We start from the raw sequence: 17,341 nt of genomic DNA, 5'->3' as shown, positions 1-17,341 counted from the left end.
ACTTGGATGAATTTCAAGTGCATTATGCCAAGTGAAAGAAGCTAGGTTTAAAGTTAACCTTTTGTGACTTTTAGGATAAAGCAAAACCATAAAGAGAGAAAACATATGAGTGTTTGGCAGGAGCAAGTTGTTGTGCAAAGTGAAAGAAGCTAGGTTTAAAATTAACCTTTTGTGACTTTTAGGATAAAGCAAAACCATAAAGAGAGAAAACATATGAGTGTTTGGCAGGAGCAAGTTGTGGGGGAGGACCAGACTTTCAAAGGGAAGAAGGGAATTTGTAGGGTACTTTTCCCTTGGTTGTAATAGTGATTGCCTGTCCTGATGAGGACAGAACTTTAGTCTACAAAGGATGGGTTACCTTCATTTTGATTATATTTCAATAGGCAAGAGGTTAAAAATGAAATGAATCTAGAGACAGGAATCATGGAATGTTGTATCATTATTATTATGTGACCATTATTTGTAGTTTGGTTACTCATTTGTTCAGTATCTTCTCTCCTTCCCTCCCCTCCTCTCTCTCTCTCTCTCTCTCTTTCTTTCTTTCTCTCTCTCTCTTTGTTTCTTTCTTTCTTTCTCTTTCTCTCTGTCTCTTTCCTCCCTCCTCCCTCCCTCCTTCCTTCTCTCCTTCCTTCTTTCCTTCCTTTCTTTACTACTACTACTACTACTACTACTACTACTACTACTATTACTGGTCTTGGGGCTTAAACTCAGGGTCTGGGCATTGTCCCTGAGCTTTGGTGCTCAAGGCTAGCTCTCTACCACTTGAGCCATAGTGCCACTTCTGCCTTTTGAGTAGTTTATTGGAGAAAACAATCTCATGGACTTTCCTTCCTGGACTGGCTTTGAACCACAGTCTTCAAATCTCAGACTCCTGAGTAGCTATGAGTATAGGCATGAGCCACCAAGGCTTGACTTTCTTTCTTTCTCTTTCTTTCTTTCTTTCTTTCTTTCTTTCTTTCTTTCTTTCTTTCTTTCTTTCTTTCTTTCTTTCTTTCCTTCCTTCTTTCCTTCCTTCCTTCTTTCTTTCTTTCTTTCTTTCTTTCTTTCTTTCTTTCTTTCTTTCTTTCTTTCTTTCTTTCTTTCTTTCCTTCCTCCCTTCCTTCCTCCCTCCCTCCCTCCTTCCTTCCTTCCCTCCCTCCTTCTTTCCTTCCTTCCTTCCTTCCTTCCTTCCTTCCTTCCTTCCTTCCTTCCTTCCTTCCACCACACCTAACCCTTAAGGTATTTTTTTAAGGTACAGAAAATCTGAGCTAACAACCAATAATCTGCTATTTTGCTATGAAGAAAATATGTGTGTGTATGACAGAGAAAGAGACAGAGACAGAGGAGAGAAAGACTGGAAAGGGTAGAGTCTTGATATATTAGTGTTGCTAACCTTTCTCTTCTTTATTACCTTCAAGAAAAAGTGAAATAATCTAAATGTTGCCCTCTTCCCATCCCCAGTCCAAGGGCTTGAATCCTTTTGTGCTCCTAGAGATAAGCAGCAGGGAACTTGAGTTTCTTACTACTGGGGAGCGACACAAAGTAGACAACAAGAAACTTACCTGGGGAATGGATAGAGCATTGTTTATGGCTTCATTAGTGTGAACCGTGCTAGCACAGACACAGTGTAAGACAACAACCAGTGAATGGAAGGAGCAGCGTGAGCAGACAGCCTGGATGCTGCCCCAGGGGTGGCTTAATGATCTTGAATGTCATCCAAAGGCTTCGCTGAGCCCAGAGAGCCAGTGTAAGAGATGGGAAGTTTGCAAGTCAATCAGCCCACGGTTATTCTGGGTATTGCTTCTTACTTTTCATTCAGACCACTAGATGGAGAAGGTGAGCTGTGGAAATGTGAGCCACTGTATGAAAAAATGTCTTGATTTCACAAGGTCACTGAAAAGAAGATATTTATTGTGCAATTTATTGCAGTGCAACAGTATCTGGACTAAACTGCCATCTCTCAACAGATGAAAGTATCCTAACACATACCCACACAAAGGAGCTAAAATAACACATCTTTACATTATAATAGAAATTAGAGTTTATGTGGATTGATTTGAAAAGCCTTGGGCTTTTGTGAGCAGATGTTGGTGAATTCACAAGCTGTTTGGGTTAAGATATTTAAACTTACTTTCCTACTGTTGGACATTATTGTGGGGGAGTCTACATCTCTACTAGAAGATAAACTGAATCAGAATAACCATTTGTTAAGAGCTTTCTAATAATCAAGGCTCTCTTACAAATGCCTCAGATGAAATTTCTGGGTTTTTTTTTCATGTAAAAATTATATAGATGAGAGGCCCAGGATCATAGACTTGCTCAATGACATCTCAGTACTAAGTGACAGAGCTAAGATATACATTCAAACAAGTTATGAGCTTTATCTATTTATTGTACTATTTAATAATAACTTGTTCAAAGACCAACTTGGATCCTCATCTATGTCTTGCTACTGTGTTAGCAAGATGCAATATCTGTGTATGTTTAGAGGATGTCATGGCTTCCCAAATCTAAAGTGGTTTGAGATTCTTGGCTGACATCAGCTACCAAGGCAGGTTAAAATCCTTTCATGCAAGAGTAATTCTAAGAAGCAACTTTGATTTCAAAGACCTGGACATGGTCATGCCAGCCTGTTCACTTTTGAACTACTGTAAAACCATTTTGGAGCATTGTGTAATAACAGAAGAACTGTACTTTAAAATTTTCTGGAAGAAAGAGCTTAAATAATAGCTATGAGTTCCTTATCTTAATTCCTTCCAAAAGAAGTTGAAGATTGTTGGGAACAGCTTGAATTGTTTGAGGGTGACTACTAGATTCTTCATGTGCAGACAATGAGCTATTAGCAGTCCTGCTGATGTCTGAGAGCCTTAACTACTGCTAATAGTTGCCCGCACTTATTTTTTTTTAAAAAAAGACATCACAACTGAGTTCCAGAAACTTTGAAGATGAGTTTGAGTCTAGGCTTTATTACTCAGATGAAGGGATCTTAGCCTAGTTTGCCAAGAACAATGACAACCTGAAAGGTTATTCTCATTGATATCTGGAAACAGAATGGGTCTTTGCACAGCTCTCTGAGATATCCTTGTAGATGGAACTGGTAGGAGGGAAGCCCAGGTCTCACTGTGGATGTTGGATCCTTCAGGAGAATGAAACTTATAAACTTCCCTATAGACATTAGATGATAAATATCTACAGGAAAAAAGAAAACAGATGTAAGCTAAATTTTAAGCTAAGCTTAAAAAAATTTAAGGGTCAAAGGATTAAAGAAAGCTTTTAATTTAAAACATTTAAAAGCAAGCCAGGCACTGATGGCTCATGCCAGTAATCCTAGCTACTAGGGAAGCCAAGATCTAAGGATCATAGTTCAAAGCCAACCCAGGCAGGAAAGTCGACAGGACTCTTATTTCCAATAAACTACTCAGAAGTGGCACTCTAGCTCTATCTTTGAGCAAAAGCAGCTCAGGGACAGAGCCCAGGCCCAGAGTTCAATCCTCAGGACCAGAGTTCAATCCTCAGGACCAGAGTTCAATCCTCAGGACCAGCACAGTGGATTGCGTGCTAGGGATTATCAGCAAATAAGTCCAATGGGAGATCAAGCGCCTCCTCAGGCCAAAGACTATAGATTCCATCCGTTCCAGAAAATGTGGAGCTCTGGGTAACACAGCCTCCCATTTTCTGCCAGGTAGGAATATCCACCATACATGATCCCAGGATTTTTAATTCTTTGTTGGTTTGTGCAGGGAGATATTGATATTCCCATCTACAATCTTGGCTAGACAGGGACAAAAACTAATACTATAGAATGAATAAATTTTTTCTGGCCTGGATTTCCAAAAGGAAATCTAGACAATCTAAAATGCATCACAAATCATACTGAGTCTTCAGAGGATTAAAAACTCAATGTCATCCTATCAGTGGCTGACCAATTTATGTCAGTTCACCAAGCTTCGTTATTCTATCTGCAAAAGCCAGTGAGAACAAAACAGACTAGTGCTTGATGCGTAACATGCTCCCTGCAAATGACAAATTCTATTTCTGGAGGTCACTTCCCTCTTCAGTGCCTTTGCGTTGCTCCTCTGTCTCCACCATCTCCTGCATTCTGCTGGGCCATCGCATTTGTGCAGTTCCTTCTTCCCAATATTTTTGGGAGTGAATTTACCCTTAGAAATCCTGCATCTCAGCTATGCATTAAATGTAATGGTAAATGCCTGCATTATTTGGTCTTACTGATCGGAGGGTAAAGAAGGCAACCTGTTCTCCTACGTATGAGAAAAAGTGTCTTTTCTATCAAAGCAGTGTGCTGTTAATCTTGAGAGAATGGCTTTCCTGAAGTGTTCCTGCTTTGGCCATCTGGCTTGGTCCTGAATTATGTCTTAGTTGCAAATATGCTTTTCCTGAGCACTTTAAGCCATCCTGTTAAAAGCTCCTTGAAATTTAACTACATCCTGTTAATTAAGCCACATCCTTTTGCAGACTGTGAACCTGAGTTCAGCCAATGTGAGCAGAAGGGCAGGGCATGCTGGGCTAAGGATTAAACCTGCCTGTTTTGTGCACTTGCTTGCCAGATTTTTGGCTGGTGGTGCACCTTTCTGCAGAAGTAAAATTTGCCTTGCTGAGTTCCTTTCAAGTCAGTGTCTTTATCCTAAGCGACACCCCAACACCCTGAGCTATTTCTGACATATGCCAGCTTGGTCAGTAGTACAGGTGAGTGTGTTGTGTACATGTGTGCATTAATCTCTAAACACCTTGCTCCTTTGTCTAGTTTCTCAATGGGTTCAGAGCTGAGGCCCGGGATACTTATTAAAGGGATCCCAGATCATTCACATCCTGTAACAGTTGCCATTGGGAAAAAAATGTGATTGAAGTTAATTGAGGGAGAATTGGTAGTGACTTTTCCCAAAGAAGCAAACCACATTGTGTTTTCTACAAGGGCAACTTGGTGACTGAAGTCTATATTTGGCTCTACAATCACTTGTTTGACACAGCATCCAGAATTTACATCTCCCAAGGATAACCTGATTTTGAAGGCAGCTATTTCACTTTCTATTTATTCTTCACAAATTTATTTAGTTTGTCATACTGGACAAAATATAGTGTGATCATTTACTTATAAATCTATACTCTGGGAGCTGCTGGCTCTGAGATTTTCCACAAATTACTCAAGCTCACTGATTTCTTCATTAATTAACTCTATCTATTATGATTGTTATGATCGAATGAGTTCAGAGCTATGTAGTAGGTAGTATGTCAGATCCCTAGGCATACAGAAAGCAAACTCTGGCTGTTAACCATGAAGACTACTTTCTAAGATTATCGCAGGCATTTATTTTTATGAAGATAGTGATGAACATAACAGGAACTGGACATTCATTTAGGCCCAGCTTATGTGGTTTCAGTCTGTGACAGTTTAACATTCTTGACAATTACAACTCTCTAGAGTGTTTCCAAGATGAGTAAGGTAGGATGAGTGGCAAAAGAATCAATGCTTGGGTCAAGGGCATGTTTAAACCACATTTTATTGGCATTTTATTATTCATGAGATAAACCAAATCACTCTTGCTCCAAGAGCAATGTGCAAACTATCTGGATGACAGACTTATTTGTTGCCTTCTATGACTAAAACTGACTTAAGATTTCTTGAGATGCTTGGATATTTAAAAATAGTTGCTTAAATCAAAGACATTTTTGGAGAAAGACACATGTTTTGAAATGGCTGTTCAGAAAGTCCAGTCTTCTTTCCTATATGGCTTCAAGAGCATCTTAGGGTGCCACTAGATATTCCTTCTTGTTCATTAATAGGAATGTGTTTCACCTTTAGGAAGCCTCTGCCGATAACAGCACCAACACTGGGTTTAGTTTTCAGGATTCTTGTCAACCATTCCTAACAGAAGTAAGAGGGAGAAAAAAGAACAGAAAACAAGAATTTAGAGAGCTTTGGGATCTTTACCTTCTCTCTCTCTCTCTCTCTCTCTCTCTCTCTCTCTCTCTCTCTCTCTCTCTCTCTCTCTCTCTCTCTCTTCTTTTTTCTTTCTTTCTTTCTTTCTTTTTTTTTTTTTTTTGGTTGGTCATAGGGCTTGAACTCTGAGCCTGAGTGCTGTCCCTGAGCTTTTTTGGCTCAAGATTAGCTCTCTCCCACTTTGAGCCACAGCGCCACTTCTGGTTTTCTGGTGGTTCTTTGGAGAAAAGTCTCACAGACTTGCCTGCCCAGGCTGGCTTTGAGTTGTGATCATCAGATCTGAATAGAGAGGATTACAGGTACAAGCCACCAGTGCCCAGCTTTTTGGGATCTTTTAACACTGCCTTACAGTCCAGAATAGGAGATTGCACAGACTCAGCTCTACTTCCACCTGAAGCATCTTCTGGGAATTGAGTCAGAGTCCTGAAAGCCAGTAGGGCTCCTGAGCTGTATAGTTTATGGGTATCACAAAGAGCATTTCCCATCTAGGGAAATACTGGCTTTGGGCTAATACCACTCAGGAGCTCAGGTCAGGCTCCACCCACACATAAGAGGGATGAAAAAGGTGGGGGAAAAGATAACTCTCAAAATGTCTATTTCAATAATTGTATCATATTTCAGTAATCTCAAATCATCATTAGGTTTCTTTATAAAGTTAATAGAACCACATAAAATAAGTGAGTAAAACCACCTCTATTCTCACTTTTCTATCTGCACAGTAATTTTTCATATTAAAAGTATCATTACAAGTCCTGTTTTCCTCTTTGTATTTTTTGTCAGACTACATTGCCAGCTTGCTTAACAGTTGTGTAATAGGTTCTGTCTCAGATGTTCTATCGTGAAATTATGTATACTCTCATCAGACTCTTTAATTTTTCATTTCTTTTGCATTAGAAATAAGCTCATTGAACACTAGTTGCTCACACATACAATCCTGGCTATGCAAAACACCGAGATATGAAGATCTTGGCTCAAAGCCAGCCAAAGCAGACAAATTCAAGAGAATTTTACTACTAGTTAACCACAAAAAGCCAAAAGAAGAGGATCTTGGCTCAAAGCCAGCCCAGGCAGACAAATTCAAGAGACTTTTACCACTAGTTAACCACAAAAAGCCAGAAGAGGAGGAATGGCTCAAGTAGTAGAGTACCAGCTGTGAGGAGAAAAAAAAAAAAACAAGAAAGAGCTTGAGACCTTCAGTTTAAGCCTTGGTAATGGTGCACACATGCACAGACACACCTTAAGCATTGCATATAACATTTTGGATTATTAATTTTAGATTGATTCTCAGAAGCAGAATCACCAAGTCAAACTTATGTGAGCATTTATATTACTTGTTACAAATTACTTTTATTCATCCAAATACCAGCAGGCTGGGAAGGTGGCTCAGTGGTAGAGCTCTTGCCTTGCATGCATGAGGCCCTGGGTTTGATTCCTCAGCACCACATAAGCAAAAAAGAATAAAGCCGGAAGTGGCGCTGTGGCTCAGGTGGTAGAGCGCTAGCCTTGAGCTGAAGAGCTGAGGGACAGCGCACAGGCCCAGAGTTCAGGCCCCACAACCGGACCAAAAAAAAAATACCAGCAACACTACCAGCAAAATATGGGAAAACCAGTATTACTCAATTTTCATTCATTTGAAAGGAAACCAACTGCATCATCAATAAATTTTTGTTTACTTCAAAAAGTAAGTGCTTGGGGCTGGGAAGGTGGCTTAGTGGTAGAGTGCTTGCCTTGCATGCATGAAGCCCTGGGTTCGATTCCTCAGCACCACATAAGCAGAAAAAGCCAAGAGTGGTGCTGTGGCTCAAGTGGTAGAGTACTTGCCTTGAGCTGAAGAGCTGAGGGACAGCACCCAGGCCCAGAGTTCAGGCCCCACAACCGACCAAAAAAAAAATCTCTCAAACATTTCCTAAATTTTAATTTTTCTATCTGCATAAAGAGAAGTAAGCTTTCTACTCCTAAGTTTATCCTTTCAACTCCAGTGATATGTTTATCTGTTGTTTAACATGTTTAATATTGTTTTTATTATTATTGCATTTATAAAATATTTAGTTTTAATACTACTTTGATCATCATTCATGTTTATTCTCATAGACACAATCTAAAAATTTCTAAAGATAACTGTGGTTACTCTTATGCTGGCTTAATTTATTAGCTATTACAGTGGTCAGTATTAGTTACTAGCATTTCTAGATTGAAAGATGTTTAGGAGATTAGTAAAATGCCCTCCTGGTGTGTGTCTGGAAAGATGATTTTTAGAGTTGACTGATTTGACTAATAAATGGTTCAAACCCAATGATAGTTTCAATAAGCTATAGGTAGGTGGTGGAACTGTAGAGGTAGTACCTTGTGGGGGAAGTAGGTCATTTGACCTACTGTAGGTCAGTGTCTTTGAAGGGTATACCTTGCCTTGACCTCTTCCTTTTTCACTGATTCCTGGCCACCATGAAACAGGCACCACTTGCCCCAATGGCTTCTACCACTGTGATGCTCTGCTTTACCAGGAGACCATGGCTGAGAGACAAGCAAGTCAAGGGTTAGAACCCCTGAAATCCCAAAATGAAATTCCTTCCTTGAAGTGGTTTCCACCAGGTATTTGTTATGACAATGAAAACTCTTACCACAGATATCACAGTGGCCTTTAAATGATTTCTCAATACTCTAGCAGAATGCATACACCTGTTTCTAAGCATGAAGGAAGAGAAAGTTTTCACATTGCCTAAATAAATCCCACTCACCTATTAATGATGATTCCAGAGAAAGTTTCTGTGATGATATATACTTTCTAGGGTTTAGTCTGGATTTTTTCATATTAATTGATGTTTGAATAATCATTACTTTCGTAAAATTCTCAATGCCTTGTATCTGAAAGTTGATAGAATGAAAAGTTATTTCTGAGCACGTCACACAATTAAATGTTTCTATGATAAGGCTGGTATTTCAGGTCCTTTCTAAACATGTAAGAGAAAATTGAAAAGATTGATAAATCAATACAAACAAGACAAAGATATCAAAATTCCAGAGTGAGTTGATTTTATGGAGGTCAACATTCTGCATACTCTTATGAACTTTAAAAATATTTTGTTCCTCTTCAAATGAAGAGATGTAGACTTATCTATGAGCTTTAAAATTTATTTTAAAAAGTAAATTAAAAAATCAAATAAAGAACATGGCAGAAAGAAAGTTTAAAAATCCAACGGGCTTCAAAAATTGTCCTTTGTTTCAACTTGAAAAATGCAACGTTCTTGAATCACATTGGTACCCAAATGCACAAAGCTGGGCTCTCTATGTGTGGGGTTGTAGAGAGTTGGCAGATTTCATGCTCTTTGAGAATCTCTTGCCTGTCTACATGACTAGTCACTCCCTACCAGAGCTCGCTACTCTGTGTTCAAAAATAGAAGTATGTAGCTGAAGATTTATCTTGCTAAGCAAGTGAAAAGCCTAGGCTTCAAACAGTACTAACACACACACACACACACACACACACACACACACACACACACACACACAGAGGAAAGCAGCACATAGCAAGGAATGTTCTGTTTCCTCTAATTGGTATCACTTTAACCTCTTCTTAGGAAATTGTCCTGTAACTGTCTTTACTGTAGGGTTCCTTCTACCTATAATCTCATTTTTCTACCTCCCTTCCCCTGGCTTGCCCTGCATGCCATTATTTTTATTTTAGACTTGGGAAAAAAAAAACCCACAGCATTTCAGAGTCTATTGATTTGAAGCCAGCAGCTGTACAGAGAACAAAAGAAGCAACATTTTGTTACACCTAGGCCTATAGCATCCTCAGGAAGCCCAGCAGGAGACAAAGCATGCTCATACAGTGTTAAAAGAAGACATGCAGAGCAAGGGATGGAGGGATAAAACACAAATAAAGGACCATTGTTTTTCAATGTGCCAAATGTACTGTATTACAGAAAGAATGGTTAAAAATGGAAATAAGAATTATATGTACCTGGATGGCCAAAATCTAAGTGTGGTCACAGTTAATTATAGAGCTTGGCTTGTTTCATTGGCTTGGCTATTGAATGCTAAATCAGTCAATGAAAGCTGCAGTTGTGTAGGGCTTGAATGTATATGTGGTGATGGGATAAAGAAGATAGGGAAGTGGAAAGCATGATCATTTGGGTATTTGTATGTGTGTGTGTGTGTGTGTGTGTGTGTGTGTGTGTGCACGTGGGCACATGTGCACGCATGCACGCATGCACGCATGCACACCTGTGCATGCTAGTGCCCATATGTGAACTTTTGTTTAGCTTTTTCAATCAACGCTGGCATTCTACCATTTGAGCCACGCCTTCATTTCTGGCTTTTTACTGGTTAATTGAAGAGAAGACACTTAAGAGACTTTTCTGCCCCCACTGGCTTTGAACTGCAATCCCTACGTCTCAGCCTCTTGAGTAGGTAGGATTACAGTCATGAGCCACCAGTGCCTGGCTAAGGAAAGGCTAATCATCATGACATTTTTTTCTGATGGACATATTGACCTGAAGACAGGAACAAATGTTTCTTTACCTGATGGCATGTTACAGGAATTAGAAATGGAGCCTTATAAATTTTGCGTAACTGACAGTCTTCTACAGTTCCATGTATGAGGATAACGTGGGTTACAGTTTCATCATAGATGTCGGTTCTGGTGGTCTTTGGTATATTTTGTACATATATGTTACAGAGTTTTAATTGCAGCTTGTAGTCCCAGTCCTAAAGAAAAACACAATTTTTTAGTATTTTTTCAGGAAGAGCTTAATTTAAATTTGTATCTGTTTGTGACTCCATCTCAATGCAATTTTACTCAGAAATTCCTCTTACTTCATAGGATAAATGTTCCCTTATTTTTTGGGCAGCAATGCCTAGTCCAATTTTCTGCCACATTTTATCTTGCATTTCAGGAAAAGAGTTATTAAAACCTTCATACAAATGCTGCTTCGGAATAAAGCATGTCTGGAAAGAAGAAGATACAGATTTAGTATTTCAAAATCAAGCTATACCTTAACACTAACAATTTAAGTTCTGTAAGATTTATGCCATGACCTGAAAACATAAAAATGTGTGTATTGATAAATAGCATTTGATCTTGTCATCTACTAAACTGTAAAAAGCCATCTGATCCCTTGAGAGATTCTTTAGTAATCATTACTAAAATTATATATATATTATGGAATATATGTTATTTTGATATATGTGTATACATTGTGAAATTAAATCAGGCTAAATGACATGCTATCAATTGTATTTTATTAATCTACTTATAATTGTGTATGTTCATTTGTATACAATGTTATTCATATTCTTATTTCACCAACTTACCTTTAAAAAATTTTTTTTTAGTGGTTCTGGGGTTTGAACTCAGGGCCTCACAGCTTTCTCAGGAGGCAATGACTAGCTGAGTATATCTCCAAAGCCTTTTTTTTTATTTTTTGGGTCTGGTCGTGGGGCCTGAACTCTGGGCCTGGGCGCTGTCCCTCAGCTCTTCAGCTCAAGGCTAGCACTCTACCACTTGAGCCACAGCGCCACTTCCAGCTTTTTTTTTCCTGCTTATGTGGTGTTGAGCCGTCTTCCCAGCCCTCCAAACACTTTTGTTCCATAGTTATTTTCTTTTGTTTACTGACTGGTTCTGAGTGCAAAACCTGATGATTTCACTTGGCTTCCTTACTCACAGCTGGCCTACCACTTTAAGCACACCTCTACTTTAGCTTCTTGCTAGTTACTTGGGCATGGAGTCTCTCAGATTTTTCTGCCTGGACTGGCTTCTGATGGTGCTCTTCTAGATCTCAGCTCCCTGAGGAAACTCAGTTGGTTATTTTTTTAGATAAGGGTTCACTTCCTGCCCAGATACTTGCCTGGATTGTACTCCCTCCCCCAAATGGGATAGCAGGCATATACTAAAATGCTCTGCTAACATGCAATCTCATCAACATTTCTGCCTGGGCTGACCTGGACCCATGATCCTCCCAACTTCAGCCTCCATGTAGCTAGGGTGACAGGTATGCACTCTTGTGTTCACATATTGGTTGAGAAGGAGTCTCACATATATGACTTGGCTAGTCTTCAACTTCAGCCTTGATCTCAGCCTGACAAGTAGCCAGGATTGTATTTGTAAGTCACTATCACCTGACTATTATTTTGTGTGTGGGTGTGGGGAAGATATTAAGAATCTATTCACACTTTTGAAATATATATTATTTGGAGCTGTGGCTGACGTGCAGTGCAATGGGTCCCTAATACTCCAGTCTTACTAAACATTAAGACTTCGATCAGCACTTTCCCTTAACCCCTTCCCCTTGGCTTTCCCTTTCCATTCTCTGTCTGCAAAATTAACTTGGCTTTTTGGATCTCACATAGCATTTTGTAGTATTTTCCTTTCTTTGCATCACCTTCTTTATTTAGTATAATTTCCTCCAGGCTTATTCATAAGTGAGGAAGAATTTCATTCTTTAGTAAAGCTGAATAATTAGCCTATCATGTGTGCATTAGCCTATCATGTGTGTAATTACTCATCAGTGGATAGACACAGGTAGTTTCTATTTCTTGGCTTGTGAAGCGTGATGAGATAATCTTGGGAATTTTAACATACTAATTTCATTCCCTATGGAAATTTACCTTGTAGTGAGATTACAAGATTATATGATTTTGTTTTTAATTTTAGAAGAACCTCCATACTATCTTCTACAGGGCTGCAATAATTTAGATTCCCACAAGTATCTTCATTTTCCCTTTCTCCATATCCTCAGTACTATCCTCCTCCTCCTCCTCCTCCCTCCAGGCTAAACTCTAACTCATGGTTTTACTGCCTTGTTTTCTTTTTTTATTTTATTTTATTTTATTTGAGAACATACTGTACAGAGGGATTACAATTACATGGGCATACATTTCTTACCAAGCATTGCAGCCTCCTCCTTTGTTTACCCTTCACCTCCCTTTCCAGCCTCCCCCCTCTGCCTTGCTTTCTTATAGGCTTACACCACCACCATCACCACATTTTGCTTTAAAGACTGCAGTCAGCTTCTTTCAGAGTACACTATTATTATCTATTATCTATCTTCTCTTCCAAGAACTCCTTTTACTACCATCTCACTCTGCTTAATCAATGAAAAAATTCCATTTGACTCTTTCTATCTATTTGTATATTGTGCTGATGCTTTCTGTCTCTTCTATGTTTATGAGGATACTTTTCCTGTAATTGTTTGAATATATTTTTATTTATCTCAATAAATTATTCATGTCTTCATTATTATTGGATAACAATAATAAAGGAGATTTCAATTTAACACATATTTATTTGTACAATGCCTGTGTACAACATAGAGTAACCCTACATCATTTCTCCCTTCATTAAATCAATTTGTTAACAATGGCTTACAGTCTTTAACTACCCAGTCTATATTCAGTCTAAATAGCTTTTTTAAGTTCACAACCACTTCCTTGTATGTGGTTTGTCCACATATGAACAAATGGATTTGGTTGTAATGACTTTGAAGGTCATCTTTAGTAATTTGCCCTTGTCTTCTTCCTCTCTGGCTCCATAAACTTCTCCCCCATCAATTGCTGATGATAACAGATCATTTGTCCCACGGAATATCATTTATTTTGTGTCATTTAATTTGTATCTCTCCTTGTATTTTCTGAGAAGTGTTTCAAGCTGGAGACTGAAAAGCTTCAGTTTTTTCCTTCACTTGGGATCTCCTGGGAAGAATTCCTTATCCTTTCTAATTTCAAATTAGGCCAATTGAGAGCCCCTGGTATATTGAGGATTTTATTCCCAATAAATCTCACTCTCACTGGGCTCCAGTGGATCACATCTGTAATCTTAGCTGCTCTGAGATATGAGGATTGAGGTTAGAATCCAGCTGGGTAAGAAAATCCATGAGATTCTTATCTCCAATAAACCATTCAGAAAAGGTCAGAAGCGGTGTTGAGGCTCAAGAGGTAGAGTGCTAGCCTTGAGCAAAAGAAGCTCAGGGACAGAGCCTAAGCCCTGAGTTCAAGTTCCATGACTAGAAAAAAAAATCTCTCTCAATCTATTCAATTTTGGCAAAATTATATTAAGTGAACAAAGTCAAACCCAGAAAAATAAAGGTTGCACAGTTTCCCTCATTTGTGACAGCTAGAATGTGCCTATATATCTATAAGTAAACACACTGAATGGTATGAAAGTAGTTACAAATGAGTTAACAGACGGATAATACTCTGTGGAGAGCTCAGATAGTATAATCTTTTAGAGAGACTAGGTCAAGGTCCAACAAAATCAACACCAGAAAATGAGTACATTCAAGGGAAAGGGAAAGAGGAGAGTGAAAGACAATAGAAGGGGTTTGGGGGGATGGAGAATGCAGTCCAGAATTCATTGCATATGTCACAAAACAAAGAAAAGTAAGGTAGGAGTGAGTCAAAGGGGTTGAGAATGTTGAAGGGGACACTAATCAAGAAGCATTGTATTCGAAAACTGCTTTGTAATATGGCACCTGCTTTGTACAACTACTTAAAGATATTAAAAGTAAATAATAAATAATAAAATCTCTCTCTCTCATATGCTAGAGTTTGAGCTCTGGGCCTGATGCTTGCTAATCAGGTGCTCTACCACTTGAGCCCCCTAGCCCTTTTTTTATTCATTTTTGCCCAAGGCTGGCCTTGGACTATGATCTTCCTATTTATTCTCCTGCATAGCTAGGAGTGCAGATATGAAGTACCATAACTAGGTTGTGGATTGAGACGGGTCTTGATAATGTTTTGTGTAAACTGGCCTCAAACCACTATGATCCTTCTGATGGTTTCTCTTTATCTGTTTTTGTTTTTGTTTTTTGGTCATGGGGCTTCAAGTTTTCTCTTTTTCTAAGTAGCCAGGCTTACAGGTGTGAGCTAACATGATTGGCCTTATATCTAGAAAAGGCTTTAAACCACTGTTCAACTTTCTTATTAGTAATGTCTACATCTGACTTTCCCCCTTTCTTGTCTTCCAAATTACAGTCTTAAAATAGTCAATATATCCTACCAAGGTTTACTTCAGAATTGCTCACATAACTGGTTAATCTGGTCAAATGTTATTTTCACTATGCTAGGTTCATTTCTAGAAGCCTTTTTTTTTTTTTTTTGGCAGAATATTGTGTTAGGTGGATAAATATCCTTTTTTTTTTTTTTGTCGGTCGTGGGCCTTGAACTCTGGGCCTGAGCACTGTCCCTCAGCTCTTCAGCTCAAGGCTAGTGCTCTACCACTTGAGCTACAGCACCACTTCTGGTTTTCTGGTGGTTTACGGTAGATAAGAGTCTCACGGACTTTCCTGCCCGGGCTGGCTTTGAACAGCAATCCTCAGATCTCAGCCTCCTGAGTAGCTAGGATTACAGGCATGAGCCACCGGCACCTAGCGGATAAATATTCTTTTTAAACATATTCTTATACTTTACTTAAGAAACAAAAAAGCCCCATAAAATAAATAGCTACTAGGTTGTAGACATATGATAAAGACCTTAAATTAGATATTAGACACTGAATGGGACACAGTAGGAAGACACAAGAGATGCTGTCTGACCTCCACAACCGTTTTGCAGGTCGCAGAATATTCCATAGGTTCATTAATTAAGCAATTCAATTCTCCTATGATTTCCCCACTGAGTACATAGTCTTTGTAGAGTATGGAGTCATCTTTCTTCTCTGAGTTTAAGTGTTTTGCATCTGTCTCCGCATCTGGCTTTGATCTTTTAAGCTATTCACAAACAAAGAAAGAGAAAAAAGTATGCCACTTAACTTGTATTATCAAGATCATCTAATTTATGATTTTCCAACTTTTGATTTAACAAGTATACTGTGTACCTATTTGGGGATACTTATATACTTATATCTCCTGTTCAAGTAAACTTATTAAAATGTTTAACTATGACACATACCCAAAGTATTCTTAAATACTCTATAAGCTTTCTGAATTCTCTTTTTAACCTATGCCCATTTTAAATGGCCAAATTTCCCACACATAATAGACATAAGAGGAATAACAATTTACAGTATAATTCTCCATCTTAAAATATAAGGAAAAGTTATGAACCTACAAGAGAGTATCACTTCAAAAATTAAGGAAATCACTGGCTCTTGTGTTGGATTGGGAAAATTATCATTTTGATGGTAGCTGCATTTCTCAATATGCAAAGATATTAATTTTCAATTTTATAAAGGTTTTCTAAACTAATACTTAAAAGTGAACTTGTATATATCTTTGCTTTACCTTTACCATGCCTGAAATAATTATATAGATTCCTTCGGCCTCATCCCCTTCTTCAAATATATCATTTCCACAATCGTAAGTTAAAATTTTGGCTTTTTCCTAAAAAATGACACCAAATATATCACTTATAAACAATACACTGGTGATGATGGTGAATTTTTAATGGATTTTACTTTTCAAGTATATGTCCAATAATATCTAAAATATTTTGTTGGTAATAAATTTGTAAGACATCTTTCTTTGGGGGAAGGGAAGGGAAATGCTGAAACAAGGATGCAAGTTGATCCATTGTAACAGTGACATATACAAGGCGCTATGTTGAAAACAAACTGCACAGCTTGGGGGAGGGAGGAGTTGGGGAAGTGGGGAGGGAAGAGATAGTAGGGGAAAAACAAAGGAGGGGGTAACAATGCTCATTACCTTACTCATGTAACTGTAACCCTTCTATACAGTATTTTTGCAATGAAAATATTTTAAAAAATTGTAAGAGAAAGTAGGAATTATGAATAGAATAGAGAGGAAGTGTGTGTTCATAGTGAATTTCAGATGGGGTGTTTGTGCATGGGTGAGGGAATGTGGGCTCTAGGTACAAAATAATGGCAGCATTCATGTTCTGTTTTGTTTTTTAATTTGGCTAATGGCACATATATGTCACATATCCTCCTACTCAAAATAGATAAATCTAGTAAATATCAACCGTTCATTATAAGTAGTTGGTGGAGAAATATAATTGATCTTTTGGTACCAAATAGACGAAGACAAATAATACTATTAAAACAAATTAGCCTGGGTACTTGTGGCTCATACCTATAATCCTAGCTACCCAGGATGCTGAGACCTGAGGATTGCAGTTTAAAGCCAACCCAGGCAAGAAAAAAGACAGTCCATGAGACTCTCCTCTCCAATTAAGGACCAAAATGCTGGAAGTAGAGCTGTGGCTCACATGGTAAAGTGCTAGCTTTGAGCAAAAACACGGAAGCACAGTATGCTGGTCCTGCAGCCAAGCCTGAGTACCAGCACCAAACAAACAAATAAAAATCAATCCCCCCTCCCTGAAAAAAAAAAACCACCCTGAAGTTACACTTCTTCCACCAACATTTATTGAGTACTTACAATGCATTATCCAAAATGACAAGAGCTGAGTATCCAAAAGTTTGAATGAGCTAGAACATATAGTAGTTGCCAAAAG

The 17,341-nt window shown here is 38.5% G+C and overlaps 1 protein-coding gene across 1 annotated transcript in view; it reads right to left on the bottom strand.

The window, feature by feature from the left end:
• Positions 1 to 5,477: 5,477 nt before the first annotated feature.
• The window catches only part of Slc9c1 (solute carrier family 9 member C1), a 64,386-nt gene continuing 52,522 nt past the window's right edge, over positions 5,478 to 17,341 (bottom strand). Inside the window, exons 23-28 of the mRNA XM_070030262.1 lie at positions 16,153 to 16,251; positions 15,466 to 15,639; positions 10,751 to 10,882; positions 10,457 to 10,642; positions 8,671 to 8,797; positions 5,478 to 5,860 (exon numbers count right to left, since the gene is read on the bottom strand). Coding sequence (XP_069886363.1) covers positions 5,832 to 5,860; positions 8,671 to 8,797; positions 10,457 to 10,642; positions 10,751 to 10,882; positions 15,466 to 15,639; positions 16,153 to 16,251 — 747 coding nt within the window. The 3' untranslated portion in view covers positions 5,478 to 5,831. The remainder of the gene's footprint in view (positions 5,861 to 8,670; positions 8,798 to 10,456; positions 10,643 to 10,750; positions 10,883 to 15,465; positions 15,640 to 16,152; positions 16,252 to 17,341) is intronic.

This window comes from Dipodomys merriami, unplaced genomic scaffold (assembly GCF_024711535.1).
Source record: "Dipodomys merriami isolate MVZ:Mamm:240054 unplaced genomic scaffold, mDipMer1.0.p SCAF_2, whole genome shotgun sequence".
Taxonomy (NCBI): domain Eukaryota; kingdom Metazoa; phylum Chordata; class Mammalia; order Rodentia; family Heteromyidae; genus Dipodomys; species Dipodomys merriami.
This window is presented reverse-complemented; position numbering and strand designations above follow the sequence as displayed.